The following is a 21,406-nucleotide window of genomic DNA, read 5'->3' on the forward strand; positions in this document are numbered from 1 at the left end:
AATGTTTTAGCAGAGATGTTTCAATCTGAGAAGTGGCTGATGCTTTGTGTGTGGCTGTCACCTTCTGATGCAGTATTTCCCTTTACAACTGCATATCAGGGATAGCAAAGGATTCTCCTGTTGTTCCTGGAAAATTAAAAACCCTGCCTGGAGATGCAGGCTTACAGGCTTGGGAAAACCAGCTCAGAGTCAGTTTTTTCTCTTTAGGTGTTTAATTCTTGTTTCTGAGTGTTGTTTTATTCAAAGGGTTTTAGGGTAAAGGAAATAAAAGTATTGAAACCAGCAATTTTTTGTTGCTTATTTGTTTTTAATTGGTTTATGATTTTTTGTTGTTGTTTTGGGGGTTGTTAGTTTGTTGTTTTTTTTTTTTTTTTTTTTTTTTTTTTGTCTCCCACTCTGTCAAGTGGAAAAAAATTGCAATTGATTTCCTCTGGGCTTCGTTTCTATTGATGCTGGTTTTTTTTGGTCTGGCAGATGAACCTGGAGCTAAGTCATTTGTGCATGCTCTGTCCTGCGAGGTATGAGTCGGTGAGTCCTGTGCTTGGGCAGTCAGAGCTGTGCACACCATTCCCAGTGGATTGAACCACCTCTCGTGCAACCATATCAATATTTTCCCAGGAAATATATTGCCCAGTAGTCACTAAATGAAATGAAACATTTTTTGCAGTCTGCCAACATGTTGAAATCAAATCTTCTCAAGGAAAAACTACTGGTTTTGTTAAAATGTGACTCAAGAAAGAAGATGGTGCCTTGGCACAGGTCAGGGTTTGCCTAGAGGCTGGGTTCAGATACTCAGCCAGAAACAGCTCCCTGTGGTTGATATCCCCAGAGATTTAATTTCTTAAATACCCTGGGGTGTTTTTCAAGAGTTTTACTACCATAGATATCTGAAACTTGATCTTCATCATTTTGCAGAATAGGAAACTACTCTGAAATTCTCTTTCTCCTCCATCTCTGCCAGGTGCTTGTCTCAGTAATTTAGGCTATATATGTATATATCTATATCTATATCTATCTATCTATCTATATATATATATAATGTTTATTTTTTTCCTAGTTTTTCTGTCTGAACTAAAGGAAGCCCTTGAGCTGAGGTCAGGCATTGCCCTGGCTCTGCAGGACAAGGCTGCTGTCACTGAGTTCGTGCTGATCCCAGGAGCAGCCCCGTGTGCAGCTGCCCCAGCACAGCTGGGAGCAGGCAGGAAGGCCAGCAGTGCTGTTCAGGGAGCACCAGGAGCTTTTCATGTGTTTAAACTCTTGCTGGCTTTGCCATCCCAAGCTGCTATGTTCCTTTTACCTGGGGAGGATGTGGTGTTTGCCCTTGGGTGCAAAGTCATTCCCTGTGGGCGAGGGCAGAAACTGGGCAGGAAGAGGAGGTGGTGGCTCACAGGTTTTGTTGCCTGACTTTAATTGTATGACCGTCCCTAATCTAAGCCAGATCTCATCCAAATCACTTTTAATGTGGTTTTCTCTGAACTGAAGTCGTTGATTTATGTTTACTGAACACAACACTAGACCAGTGGTTACAGGCAAATGGCATCGCCCTTCTTTATGTCACAGCATTCCTCAGGGTTTGGCTAAAGTCCAAATCCTAAAATGAGAAAGGAAAGTAAATTGTGCTGGAATAATGTTTTCTAATTCTAGAGTCATCAAGATGTCCTATCTCTAATCAGCTTCTCTGATCTACTATTTCCCCCTCCCCCCCCAAACCAATTCAGCTACCAAGTGATTGAAAGTGGCAGGAGCTCCCTGATGGCTTAAGGAAATTTACACACAATTGTAAAATTCTTTTTTTAAATATTTTTTATTACTTTTTTTTTCATTTGTCTTAGAAAGAAATATGAAATCTGCATGCAACTTTCTAAATATTTCAAACATTTAAATAGCATATGATAATTTAGCAGTACAGTACATTATACAGCGAGATAATATAGGGAGACTTCCTATAGTGTATTTACAAATGAAAAGGTAGTTTTGTTATATTAAAAAGAGGAATGCACTGCTTAACATTGAAGTATTACATTCAAAATAATGAATATGTTGTATTGTGACTAAAACATACATACGTATTTATATGTTTGCCCTATCATATTTTTCATAAAAAGGTACCTTTTAAAGACTTTTTTTTGTTGTTGCTACAAATCTAGGAAAACATACACAATAGTCTTGAAGCTTAGGATGTCTCAGTACTGAAGCCATGAACTTTCTTTAAGTGCTTCAGGTGGAAAAAAAAATACACATTTTCTTAGTAATAAAAACGAGTTAGAAATGCTTTGTAATGCATGAGAGGTTAAATGGGAGATACAGGACGCTTCGCCTTGCAGCAAGACCTCAAGTCCATTAAAGAAGAGGTACACAAGTGATGCTCACGCTCACTTGACGAGGTGCTGAGGGACCTCACTGCTGCAGGTACAGCCACAGCATTTTAGCGGCATCTTCCCCAGCAAACTCGTCTTTGGTCCCTGCTCTGCCTGGCTGAGGCGGGAGCTGCAGACACGAGCAGCAGCCCCAGCCCGAAGCTTTGCCACTGCCGTGGCTGCACAACGCCATCACGAACAGTTCTGTTTGCCTAGTGAGCTTATAAAGCTCGATTGCAATCATAGTGAAGTATGAATGAATCACAATTAAAACCAAAAAACTCCCAAAAGAACTTCTTTAAAACGAAAAGCAGGTGTTTTCCTAATTTCAGTACGGAGCAGACGGGTATGAAATCAGAAGTGCAACAGATGCTTGTGAAATCTGGAAGCCTTTTGCACACGGCTATAAAATGTAAAAACTGACCCTTGGTAAAAAGTGCTTTATAATAATATAGAATTTGTGTCTTATGTCTGCGAGAGAGAAATAATCTTCTGTAGAGCTCAGTCCTATGCCAGCCGAGGGAGTCCACTCCATTCCTTGTACCACTTTCTCTTATTCTTCATAAACCCTACACAAAACAAGAGCCAAGAGCAAGGTGTTTAAACCAGGAATTTAAAAACTTCATTTCAAATAACAACAATAATAAAAAAAAACCCCACAAAAATAGTAAAACCCCAAAATCCAGATTTTTAGCCTGTGTCTCAGTAATTTGGAAAGTAAGTTATTGACTTCAGCAGTCATCAGATTGCTACCTATGTCCATAAAGCATCTGGGAGGAGAGTTGGACTTTGACACTGTCACATCTTAGAGGCATGTGGGGAGTGACGAACTCTACCACAATTATCTGGGTAACTAACATGAAGAAATCCACATCTACTAACTCACTTTAAATGCTGGAAAATCCCTATTTCATATAAAAATGTTGAAGATTATCATGAGCTGTATATAGACAACATGTTCACAATATCTGTTGTTTGCAATAATATTACTCCATTTTCTAGATTATTTACAACTTGATGGGCTTGTGTTTCCTGAGGGCACAAGCCTGGGGCTCAGCATCCTTTATCATTATGATGGCCTTATGTAAAAAAGAAAAAAAAAAAAAAAGAAACAGGGGGAAGAGTGTAAATATGTAGTTATGCAATAGCCAGGGCTTCCCAAGTGCTCTGCTTGTGAAGCAGATGCAGGGAGCTGGCAGGAATTCGGGGAGATGGCCAGGGGCTTGCTGTGTCCTGGCTTGGCCTGAGGCACCACCGAGCACCTTGGGCCTGTAGGGAGAGGGAGAGGAGCCTGCTGCTCCCTGGCCTTACTTGAGCTCACTTTTGGGGAGCAAATTCCCCTCCATGAGGAGGATGAGGGTTTGATGGACCTGTACTGTGCTTGGAGGCTCTTTCTTGGCCATGACTGGAGACGTGGCAGGAGTTGGGCTGCACCCCTTAATTGCAGATGGGGACAGACATCACCAGTGGCCATCAGGAATTCATCTCTCACTCTCTGTCTTCTGCCTATGACTTAGAAAAAACCCCAACCCTCTTTACAAAGGAGAAGCTGTCGGATTTTTATCAGAAAATTATCATTTTTCTGGGAATGATATGCTAGTTAAAATTGGCAAATACCTGCGTCATCAAGTACTGATGATGTTGAGGTGGTGTGACTGAAGTGTGGGACAGGGCTCCCTCTTTCCATGTCTCCTGACTGCTTTTCTCATGACTGTGTGAAAGTAGTTAACTTTTCATCTTGGATTTTTACCCGTAGAAGGGAGGTGAGTGTATGTAAATAACTGAGAACGTCAGCTGATGCATATTTTAACCAAAAATAATTACTATTTATAGTCAGAACAGCCTAGTGCCAAAATAGAATCAAGAACTGCGTGTGGCAGGAAATAATTAATATCAAGAGCACCCATTTAAAATGGTAATTTTGGTAACGAAATGCATCCTCTGCGCTAGATGGAGCATTTGCCAGCGTGTGCATTTTCCTGGTTTTTCTATTCCTGAATGCTGCTGGTTGCCTGACTTGCCTCCAAGATCCTCCCCCATCCAGCAGGCTGGGACTCACCTGCCTTTCTCCTTCCATACCCGGTACCACTTGAGCAGCCGCACGGTGTTCTGGCGCTTGGGGTTGAGGCAGTGCTGCTGCTCCCCCCTCACCCGCGTCCACAGCGTCACACTGCAAGGCAAGGACAGGTCACAGGGATGTGACAATACCCCCTGCTCCCACCCCCTGCCAGAACGGGCCAGGGGGCTCTGCCCAGCAGGGCAGGGCAGGGTTTTCCAGCTCGGTGCCTTATGGCACAGAGATCAACTCAGATATTTTGGGTTTACTGGAGAAGGTCAGAACAGCTGTTCTCGCTCAGTGCAGGGCATTGAGGTTGTACCAGATGAAGATATTCCTGCTGGTTTTAATCAGAGGGTTTGCTCTGCCTAAGTGTTAGATACCTTCTTCTGAGCCTAATTAATTTAATTGGAGCTCATTCAGGCAACCACAAAGACTCTGCATGAGGAGACAGCTCCATTACACTCAACAATACTTCATCCAAGAGAAATGATCAGAATTGCTTCATTGATTATTTTAATTTTTTTCCTTAACTCTGTGTATTTTAAATGCCTGCACGTGGCAGAGTGCTTGTGTGCCCAACAGCCAAGCTCTGAGCCCCAGCACCAGCCCTGGGGGCTTCAGCCTCCTCTGATCACCACCTGATCCTGCTCTTCTGGCCACTTTGGTGTCCCCTTACTGTCAGGACCAAGACTGCTGGGAGACAAAACATGGCAAAAGTCTTTTCATCATTTGAGGTTCCCTCCTGGAGGGCTCAGTGAGGCTGCCACAACTGAGGTGACATGAGGGATTGGGAGTTGGGTCCCAACAGGACAGCTTTCCAGAAACATCAACACTGGTCCACTTTTGGGACTCAAAATTGAGCAGTTTTCTGGTTTTCTTATTACTTTTGTGATTAAAAAAAACCCAGAAAACATCCAAAAACCAACCCACGATGACAATTTGTATTAGAATTAATGATTTTCTGGAAATACCATCCACAACAGGCAAAATAAGTAATTGGTTTAACTAAAACCCTATAGTGGAATTAATTAAATGCTGCTAGAGACATGAGTATAATGGTGGCAGAAACCCAGAAATACCTGTGTATACTGGAGGGCTTCTTTTATGGTTTGGTTCAGAAAGGAAGACAAAATGACTTGCAGACTTTCCCATCTCACCCTCCTGGTGCCTCACAAATTAAAATGTGCTGCCTGCATGAACTGAGCTGAGGGTCTCACCACGATTCCAATTTCAAGGTTTTACAAGGTGTTCAAATAGGTTTTTCTATTCAATTAACCTTCCTCCCTGCGTCTCTTTTCTGCTCCATCTCCAGCTAAGGTCACAAAATGTTAAGGTGTAATTTCCAGGTTGTTTTCTGGGAGGATGTGGACTTTTCCCCAGTGCCTGGGAAAGCCTTTAATGGTTGCAGGTATCAGAAAGGGAAGGGTCAGTGCTCAAAACTATGGACTATCTCTGTTCTAAGGGTGTCCTCATCCAACTCCTCTGAGAGCAGTGCTTCAGAAGGGGAGTTTTCCTGTAGCTTTGAATGATGTGAGTTTTAAGGGATTTGAGGGCAGAGCAGAGTTTCTCCATGCAGCAGCCCCCTCAGCTGTGATGTCTGCACTGGCTGATCCAGACCTTGGCTTGCATTTCTCTCTTCTGACAAACCACAGAGGATATTTCCAGAAAGTGATGGACAAGCTGAATTGCAGGAGAGAAGCAGGAACACCTCTGAAAAGCTGCAAGCCCTACATTTGCACCAGAAGCAGTGAAGGACACTCTGGATTTACCAGTCTGCAGTCTGAGCAGGAAGAGATCTATGGTTTGCCTCTCAGGTGAACTGAGATGGCAGTTCAGTTTTCTCAGGCTGAGATGCCTTGCTTTACATCACATGTAGGTTTTCTGCTTTGGTTCTGGAGGATAGACAACAGAAATACTCCCAAGGCAGCCCCATGGTCCTCTGCCATTCTCAGACAGTGCCTGATGGATGCAGGGTTTGGTGGCAGCATGTTTGGGCACCCTGAGATGACCTGGGCCTGATTGTGGGGATGCTGGTCTGACAAATGTAAGGGAATGTGCCTAAGAGGAGCTGTGGGAGCTGAGTGAGCAGCTGCCTGGATGGGCTGCAAGAAGAGCTTGAGAGAGGTGTAGAAGGGATGAAGCACCAGAACCTACACCTCCAGTAAGATTCCTGCAGTGGGATTTGTCCCTTTGCTGCCCAGGGCTTGTGGCTGGAGCCTTCACCCTGGAGTCTGAGTGCCCCTGTGCCAAAATTCTCCTCAGTATGTCCATGCCTCCAGGGCTGTGATAAACACCCCAGTCAATCTGTGACCCCAGCACCCTGTGCCCCCACACATCTCATCTGCAGGGATGGAGGGGCTGCACCTCTGCCTACAAATACCCTGTCTCCAGGACCTCAGGGATCCTGACTCTGGTCCTTTCATCCCAGGCTGGGGTGGGAACTGCCTTTACTGCCCCTGAAGACAGGCACTACTGTGAGCCTATTTCCCACCAGCTCTTCTCAGCCTGACACATCCCCACACTCTGCGGTGGGGCAGAACATGGGTGGGGGTGTTTCAGAACATTGCAGGTAGAAGGAGTTAAATTCCCTCCTATTTTCTGCTGCTTCCCCTCATTCCAGGAAACAGATACACTCACAATCACTGCTAGATGTACCATGAATCTTGATAGGTTTTGACTAGACTGAGGACTCCGTTTAACTCTCTCTTACCCTGTTGCACAGCTCTGCTGGGGGTTATGGCCAAAACCTCCCTAACTGCACCCCCATACCTACTGCTTCTCATTCCAACACAATTTATATCATGTTTCTGCCATATGAGAGCTTTTAAGGAGGGCAGAGGGGGATGAAGCTTTGACAACTTGTTTTGGATGATCACTGCAGCAACAAAAACTCAGTTGCAGGAATTTAGCTCCTCTGTGCCGTGTCCAGAGGCCCCCGGATAAATTTGTTCCCAGAATATTAATTTCAATGCTTTCAATGCTGAGTTCAGGCTGCATCAGGGGAGCTGGAAAGGTGGTAATGGCAGTGGGTTTGCCCTGCCTGCCCCACAGACACCCCCAGAGATGAGACAGTGATGGGACAGTTCTGTCCCTGCAGCTGTGCAAACCCTGGACAAGCCTCAGCCTTGAACAGCATTGCCTGACATCTGCCCTGTCAGGCTGGAAAAGCAACTGCTCCTACGTGGCTTTCTTGCTTTCCCGGGTTTCTCATTGGAAGTAAAATGTTGCATTAATGAGATTTATTTCATATCCCCTGGTCACCATCTGCTTTTGGGCAAATAACTGGAGTGGGATGCCAAGAGTTAGTGTCCCTCTGTCACATCACTTTGCTATTGAAGGGTCAAAGCAAACAGAGTAAAGCTGTGAGGAGCTGATTCAGGCAGGGTAGCTCTGCAAGAACTGTTCCGTTCAGGTCACCATCAGCAGGTTTGGGCTTCAAAGACATGGGTCTGACATTCCCTGAGCTCAGCATTGCTCACAGGGATGCTGCTCTGGCTCTGCAGGAAGCCTAAGGAAGCTTGAATCTCCTTGCCTTCTCCAGAAGCCCTCTGCTGAGCCTGGCAGTTCCATGTGGGCAGTCCTGGTGGATGGGCAGACCCGGCCCTGTGGGCACTGCTGGGTGCTGCAGCCTGCACAGATCCCCTTGGTCAGCCACTGGCAAGGGTTCCATGGGGGAGCACAATGCTGGATTAAATCAGTCCTTAGGGTCCCGGGCTGTGGCTGATCTTGGGGCGCTTTTCCCCCCTCTTAGGTGGCAGGGGGGCTCGGTGCAGTCCTTTTGGATTATCTGCCCTTCTGGCTCTTATCCAGCTGCATCATGTGCTGGTTGAATGGTGCTTTGTAGGGGGAATCTTTTGATATCCAAACAGGACAGGAAAAAAGCCAAACCCACCCATATTTGAAATGTAAAAAACCCCTCTATTTTTAGCCAGTTACATAAAAAAATCCCTGTACCTGCCTCAGCTTGGTTACCCACTACATCAGTTTGAGATTTCACAGCAGCATTGGTCCTGACTTGCAGGGACACTACGAGGAAAGAATTTTATTACAGGCTGAGTAACCCCAGCAGCAGTGAAGGAGATCCCTCTGGTATAATGCAGGCTGGGGTAACTCTTCCTGTCAGAAACCACCACAGAGCAAACTCCGCTCATGTTTATTCTGCATGCTCAGAATAACCTGAGTAAATAGTTCTGAGCGTTGTATCAGGCAGCTTGGAGTAGAATTTTTCCCAATTTTCACTTGAATTAATGATAATCTTTTTACTGCTACCCATTCTGGAAATACTTATTTGATTAAAAAAAAAAAGTGTGTCAAAAAATGATACTTGGGATTTTGGTCAAAATTACCTTTTTTTTTTTTTTTTTTTTCTTTTAAATCTGATGCAGGAAATTACTATTCCCAGGAATTTGCATGCCAGGGCATGGGGAAAACAAAGAACAAAGAAGGAACTTGCAGATAAGGTGAAGCAGTTCAGCTGACAGGGAAACAGAAAGCAATAAATGAAGGAAAACTTACATAATCATCTCTTCCACGCAAAATGGGTACCTTGGTTTTATTTCCAGCTTCCGTACATTAGAGAATCTTATTTTAGGACCTTTTCTTGAACATTTGCACTTCACGCCTACAAGAGAAAGCATTTTCTCATGCGCCTGCAAAGCTTCCTGCATACCAAGCGTCCCTTCCCCTCCAGCCTGGGTGCACCCAGGAAAACTTCAGTTTGCTCTTTCAAGCCTTGCTGGGAAAAGATGAATTTTTTTTAACGCTGTTGAGCTTAAAAAGAGATAATTTTTTTCCTTTGGTATATCCCAGAAAAAGGTAGTGACTCTCTGGAAAATATGTTTTAGAGCACTACATATGCTCTGGGACTTTGTAAATAGCAGATTTTTTTAAAGTGCACCTGCTGTGATTAAATATAATTGTATTTAACAAAAGGAAATAAAAGAGTCAGAACTCGCTTTAAACTGAGCAAGCAAGTGCATGTCTGGGCTACTGTTTCATTCACTCGTGTCTCACTTGGACTTTGTAGGACTTTGAGTCATTTCTCCTTGCATTGATGCTGTGCTGCAGTCATAGCCAGACAAAAGCTGAGCATTTTTTAACCATCATTTTTGCACACAGCAGAAAACGCAGACTGTGCCACCACTTCACATCCAGCTCTGCTCTATTTGCCCTGAAAACCAGCCTCAGTTTCAAAGGAGAGATGCTTGAGCTTTATTCCTGAATAACGAAGAACATGGCACGACCTGCCCCACTGTGAGTTCTTTGCCTCGCACTGAAGACACAAATGAAGACACAACTTCGTCCCTTGTATTTTACCTTTCCTCCACCTTTACATAACTTGCAGCTCCCTTACTCACAGATTCCACGTATCACACCTTTCCACCGCGCAGGGGACAGCTCAACCCAAGCCAGGGCTATCAATACACAAACACAAATTACTGGAACAGAGATTACACGGGAATAAGAGAACAAGCCGCTTTACCTTCCGCGCTGGCTAAGCACATCGCGATGAAGAGCAGGAGCAGAGCTGCTGTCAGGAGCTTCATCGTGAGACAGCAGGTACCCAAGGAGACGCCGGGGCTGATGCGCGTGTTCGCCCGGGGTCCGTGCCCCCGATCCCGCTGTCCCGGGGCTGGCTCACCAGGGAGGGGACGGCGGAGCGGCTCCCGGCGGAGCGGCTCCCGGCGCTGCCTGCGCTCTGCCGCTGCCTTGCCTTCTCCTCCTTTAAAGCGCTTCCCGCTGCCCTCGCTCCCGGCTCATTAATATGCAGAGCAACTCCACGGCTCCCTCCGCTTCCTCAGCCCGGCGGGGAGGGGGGACCGGCACCCCGGGGGGAACATCCCCCATCCCCGCCCCGAACATCCCGTAGGGAGCGCAGGCGATGGGGCGGCCGCTGCTGCCCCTGCCCAGCTGGGACTGTCTCCATCGGACGAGAGCTGCTGGGGAGGGTGATGTGTGTATTTGTATGAATGGGGCCGTGAGCTGGAAACCATCCGCTTGTGAGCGCTCCAGGGATGCCCGCGCGCCGCGGAAATTCCCATGCACCTTGGAAATAAGATTTGGTGAAGTCTCACCTGGGAAGGGGTGTCACCTTTTGCCACAGACTGGCTTGAATATTAATTTTTCTAGCTTTAGCAGGCTTTTAAATCTAAAGGAAAGTTAAGCGAATCAAGTGGGGGGAAATATTCCTAAAAGCGTTGTAAGGTGTGTTTAGCATGTGGAAGGTTTCAGGAAATAAGCTCGGTTTATCGCTGCTTTAATGAACACTCGAACGATATTCTGCTCCGTGAAGAACAGGGTAGCAACACGCAGGAACTTCATGGATGTCAATAGATGTTCCTTGCGGAGTCTGTTTCTGATTTCAGAAACAGCTAAAAGAGCATCTTCAAATCCAGATTCCAGATTTTTGTCTAAATGAAACGGGTGGAGATCAGAGCGGGGTCTGATCGCCTCCACAGCAGCGTATTCCAAACGCCTCTGCGGCTCCGCGGCTGCTCGCAGCCCCGCTCAGCCATCCCCGTTATGAGAGCCGACCGAAAGCGGCCCCCGTGCCAGCTCGGGCCGCTTGGGGAGGACTGGCCGCGCACTCCCAGCTCCACTTGCATTTTAAGTTTCGCACATGGCTTGATTCCTGCCGGCTCCCATTGGCAGCGGCCATCCCGCTGCGTTCCCGGCCCGGGTGTTGGCAGGCTGCGAGTACAGCCCTACCACACACAGGCTGCACGTTGCGCGCAGGCAGCTGCGGCGTTCTGGCCCTGGCTCCCATGCGGGACGAGCCGACGTGCCGGGAACAGCCCGCCCGCTCTGCCCTGTCCTGCCTGTCCTGCCTGCTCTGTCCGATCTGCCCTGCCCTGGCTGCCCTGCCCTCTCTGCCCGCTCTGCCCTGTCCTGCCCTGCCCTCTCTGCCCGCTCTGCCCTGTCCTGCCTGCCCTGCCCGCCCTGCCCTCTCTGCCCGCTCTGCCCTGTCCTGCCCTGCCCTCTCTGCCCGCTCTGCCCTGTCCTGCCTGTCCTGCCCGCCCTGCCCTCTCTGCCCGCTCTACCTTGTCCTGCCTGCCCTGCCCTCTCTGTCCGATCTGCCCTGCCCGCACTGCTCACTCTGCACTGCCCGCCTTGCCCTGCCCTGCCTGCTCTGCCTGCCCTGCCCGCTCTGCCCTGTCCGCACTGTCCGCTCTGCCCTGCCTTTAGCCTGCTTTTACCCTGCCTTTGCCCTCCCTGCCTTTGCCCTGCCTTTACACTGCCTTTGCCCTGCCTTTACACTGCCTTTGCCCTGCCTTTACCCTGCCTTTGCCCTGCCTTTGCCCTCCCTGCCTTTACACTGCCTTTGCCCTGCCTTTGCCCTGCCTGCCGTGGGGGAGCGCCAGGGGCTGCGCATCGGGGACAAGGCTGGGGGCACTGGCTGACGTGGCACGGAGCTTTTGGGGTGAAAGACCTGTTTCGGGGCTGTGAGGCTGCTGCTGGTGTAGTGCAGTGGAGGGGGAAGGTATGATACAGTTTCTGTTGTGCTTTCGGTATTTTTGCAGCACAACTCTAGCCCAGCTCCAGCGGCTCTCACTGCGCCCTGCTAGGAATGGTTTGGTTATTAAATGCCAATAGGACTCAAGACAGAGGTTTGTTCCAGAGCCTGGGATGAAAACAGGCAGCTGAGGTATGGAAGGTCTCCGTTCAAACCTTTCAAATAAATTCTCAATTTCTTACACAAAAACCAAAAAAACAAATAAACAAAAAAACCCCAACTAAAACCCACCCCAAAAACCCAAGGAGAGTACAAAAGGCTTCTTTCAGAATACTATCAGCTGGTGGTGAAGATGCTCATTGGGCACGGAGGAGAATTGGCTGAAAAGCACCCGCGTCCAGAGCTTTAATCCTTCCCTGCTGCATCCTAGGGTAATTCCCTCCTTGCAGCTTTCTCTGCACTGTGCTCAGGAACAGCCTCAGGGAGAGTTGTAGTAAGGAAAAATCTTTTTCCCTCCCCCTCTGCTAATAAGAATTTGGGTGCAGCTTTAGCTGACGGCAATTTGAACTTTCCCCAAACCCGGGAACTCATGTACAGGCTGGAGAAAAATTAAAGGAAATTCTCGTGCTTTCCACAAGTGAATCCCATCTTCTTGTATGACTCTTCTCATGCTGAAAGAGCCAAGTTTATTAAGTATGGAGTAAGGAAACTGCTGTTTTAGTTCCAAATTTCATGTAGAAATGAATGTATTTGAGGTGTGTGTACACATATGGTGACTCTCACCGTGTGTCCAAGCAGTTCAGTGTCTTTATGCCAGGCACTGTTTTTGACAGTAATTATTTCTGAGAGCTCAAAGGTGCCTCTTGCCTGGTGTGACAGATTTTGGTGGCCGTGTACAGCTGTCTCTGACACCTGCTCTGTCTTAAAATGACAAACACAGAAGAAGTTTTAGTAAATGATTTGAGTAAAAAGAAACAGATACGGAATTCACTTCAGTCCTGTCCCAAAAGAAACTCTGATAATTCAGATACATTTTCTTTATGCAATCATATGCTGAGTTGCTTAGCATACACTGGAGAGCCTGGGGTATGTCCAGCAGATCTGCTGAGCCCCCACAAATGTGTTTTGATGAGCAGCCAGGGCTCCACAGGCTGTGGAGGGTTGGCCAGGTGAGCACAGGGCAAGCGGCTGAAGCATCCCTTTCAGACCTCACAAAGCCACCCAGTCACAGAATAATTGATCAGGGCTTGGGTTTTGCCCCACACAAAAGAAGCATTTCAGAGCAGACACAGTCACCAGGGTCCTGCTGCTGTCCTTGGCTGTGCAGATGGGACATGCTCAGAGAGCCGTGTGTCCCCAGGGGAGCATCACTGTACCTGTGCACAGAGCGTGTCACCTGCTCGTCTGGCTAATTAGAGGGGCATTGTTGCTGCTGAAAGGACTCTCATTTCATCTCATCCTCTGATCTTTTCAGGTCTCTGCCTCAGCATAAGGCTCTCTAGAAAACCAAGGCTGAAGCCTGGCTTTGCTTCTAAGGGTGAGACCCAGAGGGACCAGAGGTGATTTGTCACCCTGGAAGGGTGATTTGTGAAATGGGGGGCATGCATGAGTGGTTGTCTCCTCCTAAACAAGAAAGAAGTGTTTTAGCAAAGGGACTACCATTTGAAGCAAAATCCTCACCATTTTTATCCACTTGGAAGCTGAAATCATACATTGTTGAGCACAATGTGTAGCTGAGCTGGAGCAAAATATTTGTGCTTGTAGACATGGGGACAACCCCCAAATGCACACTGCCCTTTGAAGGGGAGCTACTGGAATGGGGCAGTTCAGTCCCAAAATAAACAGTTGTGATGGCACAATGGGAGGGCTCCAGAAGAGCTGTTAAATCTGCCCGGGCAAGGACATTTGTGTCTTTGTGCTCAAACAAGACTGGGTGGGCTCCGTGCCCTGACCTGACCTTAGGTGAGGCTTTTCCTCCTGCTGTGAATAGATTCAACTTCCTAAGCCAGCACACACAGTGTCCTTTAGGACATCTGCATCCCAGGGACCAGGATATATACTATTACAGTCATCCCCATTGTTAGAAATGTTTCAGTATTCAGCTGTCTTTGGATACGCTGGTTATTTCAAGCACAGGGCAATCTATGATTTGGATTAACTGTCCTTCCAAATATCATAGTGTTTCATAGAGGGAAGATGAAGGTGCTCGTCATGGGAGAAATCTTTGCAAAATGGCCATGAAACTGAAGGCAAACTGTGAATGGCTCATCTGAGTTTAATGTCTAAGAATATCCCTATCAGCTCGTCAAGAAGATTAAACATTAGAAGTGAAGTGGCAAAATCCCTGCATATCGTGCCAGGAATTTGGAGGAGGGATTAAATGCTCACTAGAAATTTCAGCATTAAGGTGGAGGTGTACAGATGTGATGCATGTTGTATGCATTTTTTTGTCCTGGGTGCTGCACTTCCTTTTTTATGCCTTTTTTGGTGTTGTAACCATGCTGTTGAGCCCTCAGCCCTTGCAACAGAGGAAATATAAAGCTCAATTCCAAGATTGAAGTCAGGGGTGAATTGCCTCAGATTTTGTGAGGCTGTTGCAAGCCTGCTCCCACTGTGCTGAACTTAGAGGAGGATGTGTTTCAGCCTGTGGTCAAGACCATGTTTTCACCTCTAGCTCTAAATGACATTTTTCTTTCCTCAATAGCCTGAACAGTAGTTGTGTCATCCTTGCATGTATTTATCTATCATAAGTTGAAAGGCAAAGCTTTGGATTTCATCTTTGGTCTCTTGAAAATGAAACATATTTCAGGGAAAACAGCTGTGTTCCCTTCTGTGGAGTTTCACAACGGATGAATTCTGCAAAATAAGGCTTGTATTGTTGTTGCAGTCACTGTGTTCTTTTGATATTTTATTTTTATTTTTATTTCCATAATGAGATTAAATTCTAGACACTACTTCTTCCCTTGGGAATAGTTTTAAGGCAGCTCTCTTCCTAAACCTAAATTATTCACCGAGGAGGATTTTTTGCTGAAATGAGAACAAGGAGGTCGGATCTGGGACTGTTGTCATGGCTTGGAGCTCTCTGAAGCTCTTTGTCATGAATCATTAAAAAGGGCTGCAATAAAATGGCAAAAGGGAGAACTGGCTCTTTGTGTATGTGATTTGAGAGTCACCTCTAGATATGCACAAAAGGATTAATCCCAACTGTGACTTGTTACATTGAGAAAATAGTAAGTTGTGTTTAATTTCCTACTGACTCATTTCCTTGCGTGTTACAACTTACCACTGGTTTTTACATGCAAGCACAGCTTACACTTTACACAGTTTTGTTAATGGGCATTTCAACTTGACTGGCTGTAGGTATTTATTTTGTGCCTAATAACACAACCACATGGGTGGCTTTCTTTAGCATCCACCCCAATGCTTGCTGCAATGTAGAGGGAATAATGTGAAGGTAAGAAAGGGAATTTGTTTGATCTGACTGACATTCCTGATAGTGCTGGCCAAAGCCTTGAGAAATCTCCATGGTGTTGAAGGGGATGAGGGATGGTTGGGACAAGGATGGGGATGGCATGGGCCCTGTCCTTGTTTGTGTGTTTTCCCTGTCCCAATTGTTTTTCAACTCCTGAGTCAGACTGAGAACTGGGGTGAGGACACGGTGTTAGTGCCCAGGTGTGCAGTTAGAACATCCCACACTGGATAACACATCAGCAATGGGAAGGAAAACCCTTCTTTTTGCCTCAGGATCGGAAACACATTGTGCCATCCTGATTTGCTGATCACACCTCTGTTTGTGTGGGCGTAGTTTTGGGTCATCTGTGGGTTCCAGCTTTTCCAATGAAAGGCTTTAGGCTTTAGGAGTAGAATAGGTGGCAGTGTATGTAATGAATTACAGGCAGCTTCTCTATGGGCTATAATGCCACTTCTTCCAAAAGAGTGGCTTTGCTGCCAAGCCATCCATATTCAAAAGCACAGGGAATGTGGAAAACTGAACCACAAGGTTCAGTGTAAAAACACCACAAGGTGTTTTATTTTTGCAAGACCAGAGGACCAAAAGAGATCAACGCCTGAAAAGTTTCTAATCCAGTCCCAGGTGAGTGCTTGCTCAGATGGGGAGCGCTGACAGCAAGATCCACAAATGTTCAGGCATGAGAAAACTCATTCTTGACACTTCTCCTTTCTGCAGCCTGTTAGAACTGGACATAATTTCAAACATTTCCAGGAGCGGCAGGAAAATTATTTAGTACATCTGCTTCCAGCACTGGCTCCATGGGATGAGAATCCCTTAGGAGAGCTGGTGAGCAGGACCCTGCTGAAGTGTCCATGTTGCAATGGTTTTATGGGCCTCAATATGAGGAAGCTGAGATTGTGGGGGAGAGAGCAGCAATGCTTGGTGTGTATGGAGCCATTTACCATGAGCTACAACGGCAGGAGCAGAGCCTTTGTACCCTGCTGGCACTCTGGGTGGGAGCTGTAGTGCCTGGAGGGTGATGGCCACTGCAGTAGTGACAGCAGATGAGGTGGTAGGGACATGTTTGCAGCTCTTCAAGGCCTTCTGCAAAGCCTGCAGTGAGAGTCTTTTCCCTTGTCTGTCAGGAGGGCTTTTGAAGCAAAAACATGGGAGACATAAAATGATTGATACATAAAAATTGCAGAGGCAGAGCCATGCAGGGTGTCGGTTCCAGCTTTCTGCTGCACCTCAAGTCCTGCTTCATAACCTAGGGGTGACATCCAGGCATGGAGCTGCCCTGGGGATCCCACACATGAGGAAATGACTGGGCAGGGGTGACTGCCCCTCCAGGAAGACATAATGATTACTTTGATGTATTCTATGGTTATTCTCTCTGGTGATTTCTGGCATCTTTTTCTTTTGGACTTGTGGCTTCATCTTTCCAAAAAACCCAACAGCCAAAAGTCTGTGGGTGTGTGGATACAGCACTCGACGGAAGATCTTCTTGGCAGCCTTTGAGAGGTTTGTTTTTGTGCTTGTTCCTGGTGACTGGGAGCTGTTTACATTTGCCCACAGAGTAACCACAGCAACAAAACTGCCCAGCACCAAGGATTAAAGCCATTAGTTGAAAATGATCATAATACAGTGATTAGGTATGGAGGGAAATCATCTCACAGCATCTCCTGTGGTGATGTGCAGGAGTGCCCGGGGTGCCACTGGAGAGGGGGGCATGCAAGGATGGGAGTGCCAGGACCAAGCACTGCAACACACTGAGAGGGGCTTGGGCACAAAGCCACGACATCTGTAGGGGGCCATAAGGCTCTGCAGGGCTTCTCCCACCCCCTCAGTGCTTTCTGTAATGTGCAAAAATCCCTTGCAAACTTAATGAAGCCCACTCTGCTGCAGACAGGAAGGGTGCTTCCTATCTCTGTTCATTTTCTGCTGAGCTGTGTGTTAGTAATGATGGGAATTTTTCATACGCTGATTTCTTTCCTCCCCTTGGGATAGGAAACATATGTAGTGTCTTTAAAAATAAATAAAATTAATGGCTTAACAATAGAGACTTTGAATATTTGATGAAACATTAGTAGGCTGCAATCAATCAAAAAAAGATCTTTTTCTTCTGAGTAATAAATATGTTAATTATTTTATCTACTCGGATAAAAGCTTAATTACCATAGCACTTGGGAAGTGGGAGTTGTTGTGCATAGTGTTCCTAAGAAAATCAGTTCATTCTGCAAATAAACCAGAATTTCTGCGAGCAAACCAAGAGACATCCTACTGCTACAGACAAGCTGTGCACTCCTCCTGGCACTGGTATAACCAGTAGGGACTTCATTGCTCTGAACTTCCCCTCAGGCTGCATTTGCCCACTTTTCTCAAGTTTTCCACCTGGTTACATGCTCCACTGTGAGCATGCCTTGCCACCCATCTCTTCTTCATGTGTGGTCTGGGTGGGCTGCAAAGAGCTGGGCCAAGCACTCCACAGGCCCACTTTGCCAGCAAATATTCTGGAGTTCATCACTCCCTAGGAGCAGGGTGGTTTGGCCAGGCTTGCAGATCATCACAGGGAGACACCAGCAAGGGAAGAGCAGGGACCACTGTGCAGCATCCCCCTCCTTGCTACACCCTGCTAACCCCTCCCTGCTTGGCCATGCTGATGGTGCCTGCATGAAGAACAGCTAAAGCACAGAAAATTCACACTTTGCTGTACTGTCATACCCCTGATTAGGTAGAAGTGAAATTCTTGGGTTTTTTATTAACAATCCAAACAGAATCACACGAAGATGGCACATTGCAGAAGTGATGCAGTGAAGAAACAATGGGTTTTTGTTGTGGACATTAAATGACAAATCATCTAGACAGCAAGACAGGGCTGATAAAGTCTATAAATGCCAAAGACAGTGATGGCATGGGGCTGGGACTGGGGACTGGAAAACTGGTGGTGCAGCCCCTGCTCTTTGTAGGCTGCCTTAGGTGTCCTCTCCAAATCCAGGGCTTTGCCGTTTTCACTCTCGAGGACAAAAATATGTCCGGCTTGTGATCCCTTCCAAAGGCCTTTGGCAGCCTCTCCTGGCAGTTGGCTCTTCCTGAAAAGGCAGGCAGCTGTTGCTAAAGTGATTTGGCGGCAGAAGTGGTGCTCTGGAACCTCAGTTCTGCAGGAGAGGATCAGCACCCAAGGTAGCTCCCGTTGTGGATGGGGCTGGCTTTGTGCTAGCAGCTCATCTTGAGGAGGAGTAGATGGGTGTGAAGTCTCCCTCTGTCCTTCTTCATCCCCTGTGTCAGATCACTGCGCTGTCCCAGGGAAAATTGGAGAAACTCAGCAGCCAGCATTTCTTTTGATGCCTCCTAAGGATTATTCAAGTATCTGTCCCATTCCTGAGAGCTCCCCACAGCTCAGTGGCTTGGAAGGGAAGTCTCAGAGCAGCAGAATTTTCTAGATGTGGATGTGGCTTTATGGATACTCTCAGAGATCAGGGTGCCTAAGAGTTAACATGAATTTCAATCAAGAAGACATTAAGAAGAGCAGAGGGAAAACAGATTAGCTGTCCTCTTGCCTTGCTCTATAAGATGAGACAACGAGAGAATGTGATGAGATCAATGGAAAAAAATAAAAGGAAATGAGAAATCAAAGGAATTGCTGCTTTACAGCTTATTTCATATGGTGAATTGGGAAATTTGCCCTTCAGGGGATCAAATATTCCCTTATTTTTTAAACAGATTTGGATAACTCATGACTGCAAAGATGAACCCCGTGATAGAGACTGGTCCCCCGCAGGGATTCAAAATGAAACAATCCACTTCAGGTACAAGTGGTGGGACACTGCTGGATGTCCCCTCCCCTGGTGCTCTCAGTAACCGCACAGAGCTGTGGCATCTGTCAGTGTGGCTTCCTGCAGGGCTGGAGGGCTGGGTTATTGGAGCTGTAAGTCCAGGGACATTGGAACAGCTGCACCACAGGATTCTCTCAGCACCTCAGGGAGGCTGAGCTGCACACACCTCCCCTCTCCAGGCTGTTCATGGAGCACTGGGGCAGATGCTCAGAAGCAAGACAGAGAGAAGGATCTCCATCTTACCCTTCCAACATTTCAGTGGTCCTTCTGCAGTCACACTCCTCATGCCTTAAAGCAGATCCAGCAGATCCTTTCTGGGACTTCAGGTTAGCTGTGGGCTTTGGCACTTTGTGTCCCAAGTGACTTGCCCTCAGAGAAAGAAGTACTTCCTATGAGTTGTCATTCCAGCAGTAGCTCTGATTCCTGTACTTCCTTAGGGCTGTGATTTTGTTTCTTCTTCTTTTGAAGCATTTTGCTGTGCCCACTCCACAGCTCCAGGTCATTGCTGAGCTTTGTATGGGTCATACACTCCCTGTCTTCTTCTGCAACCCAAGCCTCGGCCGAGGTGGAAGTCAATGGGAAAACTCTTGCACTGGAGGCTGAAAAGAAACTTTCTGTGTTCTTGGGTAAAGGTCCTTGGGGCACCAGCAGTCGGTGGTTGGTGGTTGACTCCAGCCAGTGCTGGCCTTTGATGAGCAAAGATTCAAAGTTTTTTTTGCAGCCAGACACTGCTGCCAAAGTCACTTCCTCTTTGGGAGTCACAACCACCCCAGTTTTCCTCCTTCTGTGATGTACAAGCCCTTGGTCTGAAATCCTGACCACCTGGCTGGTAGCAGGCAACTGCTGCCAGAGGCTAAGATGAATGATTTCTCCTTGTGCTACTGTCAGAGTTTCTTGAGACTGATGTCTCTCTAATGAACATGTTTACCTCCATAAATTCTTCATTAGCATTTGTATTTCTGGTACTTTGCATATGTTTGCTGGTGATATTTGCTAGATTAGACATGTTTCCCTTCCTGGTGTCTGAATGCATTTTTCTTTCCCCCAGTAGTGACTTTGGCTGTGCCAGGCAGTGTCGCTTCCCCTTGGCACAGTATACTTCCCATAGATATGGTACTTTGATGACAAAGGAGCCACATTTTAGCAGTAAGAATACCTTGGCTTTAACCTTTTGAAGGTTAAACTCCAAAATAGAAACTCCCCACGGATACGGAGAGCCACAACAAAAAAAGCTTTTAAACTGCACTGCTCTCTGTGTCTGCAAGCGGTGGGTGCCAGCAGAAAGGAGGCCAGCTCCACACAATCCCAGCCTTGCCCCACACTCTGCTTCCAGACTTTGAACGTGTTTTGTTTTATCTTATACTTGAGATTTTCTGTTCTCTCTAATTGCGTTTAGTGCCTGGCTTGGGAAAGGCTGTTCTGCTGCGAATGCAGCTGTGCCCCTGCTCCCTGCACAGCCCACCCCTCTGCTCAGAGCTGTCAGGTGGGACAGCTGCCTTGCAGGGCCTGTGTTTGCCAAGGAGATGTTGAAATTATTGGCCAGTTCTTCAAAGGTCTGCAGTGGTTCTTGATGTTCCTCACCGGAGCGGGGCAGCGGAAGAAAGTCGCCTGGGACATGCTGTCTGGAAGTGAAAATTGAATTCTTTAATGCTCTTGAAGAGCAAATAAAGTTTCTAAGTATGAGAAGCAGCCCACGCAGCCTTTAGATGTGTTTGTACACAAACAAACCCACGTTGTACCCAATGTATTGATTTCTTTGGCATGTGAATTGCTCCAATAAGCTGTCGGGTAAGGCTGGATGCAGGAAGCAAAAATCCAGGACAGGTTTGCCTTTCCCACAACACTGGCCTGATCTTGTATCCATGATTGCCCCAGCTGGTCAGGAGGGTTATATCAGATAAGAAAGTTTTTATTAATTTGACTTGTATGTGTAGGACAGGGTGGACTTGTTTTTCTTTAAAAGCTCTTAAAATGGTCCAGTTCAAACTAAGGGACCATCTCCTTACTCTTCCATTCAACCCCATGATTAGGTCCAAGGGTATTTGAAGTTTCAGGGTGTTTCTTGGAATTTTCTCTCTTGCTTGTTTTGTAAACTCTGGATGCAGAAGCAGCAGCCTGTGTCAGCAGGTGTAGCACACCTCTGCTGCTTTCAAAGCCTGTTATATTAACTTTCATCCCCTCTGGGCTGACCTCTGTCCACTGAGTATAACACGCACCAGGGATTTCCACTGTATTTCATCCCTGACCTCATGT

The 21,406-nt window shown here is 46.8% G+C and overlaps 1 protein-coding gene across 1 annotated transcript; it reads right to left on the reverse strand.

Annotated features, from left to right (window-relative positions):
* Nucleotides 1–1,785: 1,785 nt before the first annotated feature.
* Nucleotides 1,786–10,291, reverse strand: CXCL14 (C-X-C motif chemokine ligand 14). The gene is made up of 4 exons (XM_038150536.1): nt 9,899–10,291; nt 8,932–9,037; nt 4,417–4,527; nt 1,786–2,926 (listed from the first exon to the last, which is right to left on the reverse strand). The coding sequence occupies exons 1-4, from the start codon at nt 9,960–9,962 to the stop codon at nt 2,911–2,913; spliced, it is 297 nt and encodes a 98-aa protein (XP_038006464.1). The 5' UTR covers nt 9,963–10,291; the 3' UTR covers nt 1,786–2,910.
* Nucleotides 10,292–21,406: the final 11,115 nt, after the last annotated feature.

Source organism: Motacilla alba, chromosome 13 (assembly GCF_015832195.1).
Source record: "Motacilla alba alba isolate MOTALB_02 chromosome 13, Motacilla_alba_V1.0_pri, whole genome shotgun sequence".
NCBI classification, from domain to species: domain Eukaryota; kingdom Metazoa; phylum Chordata; class Aves; order Passeriformes; family Motacillidae; genus Motacilla; species Motacilla alba.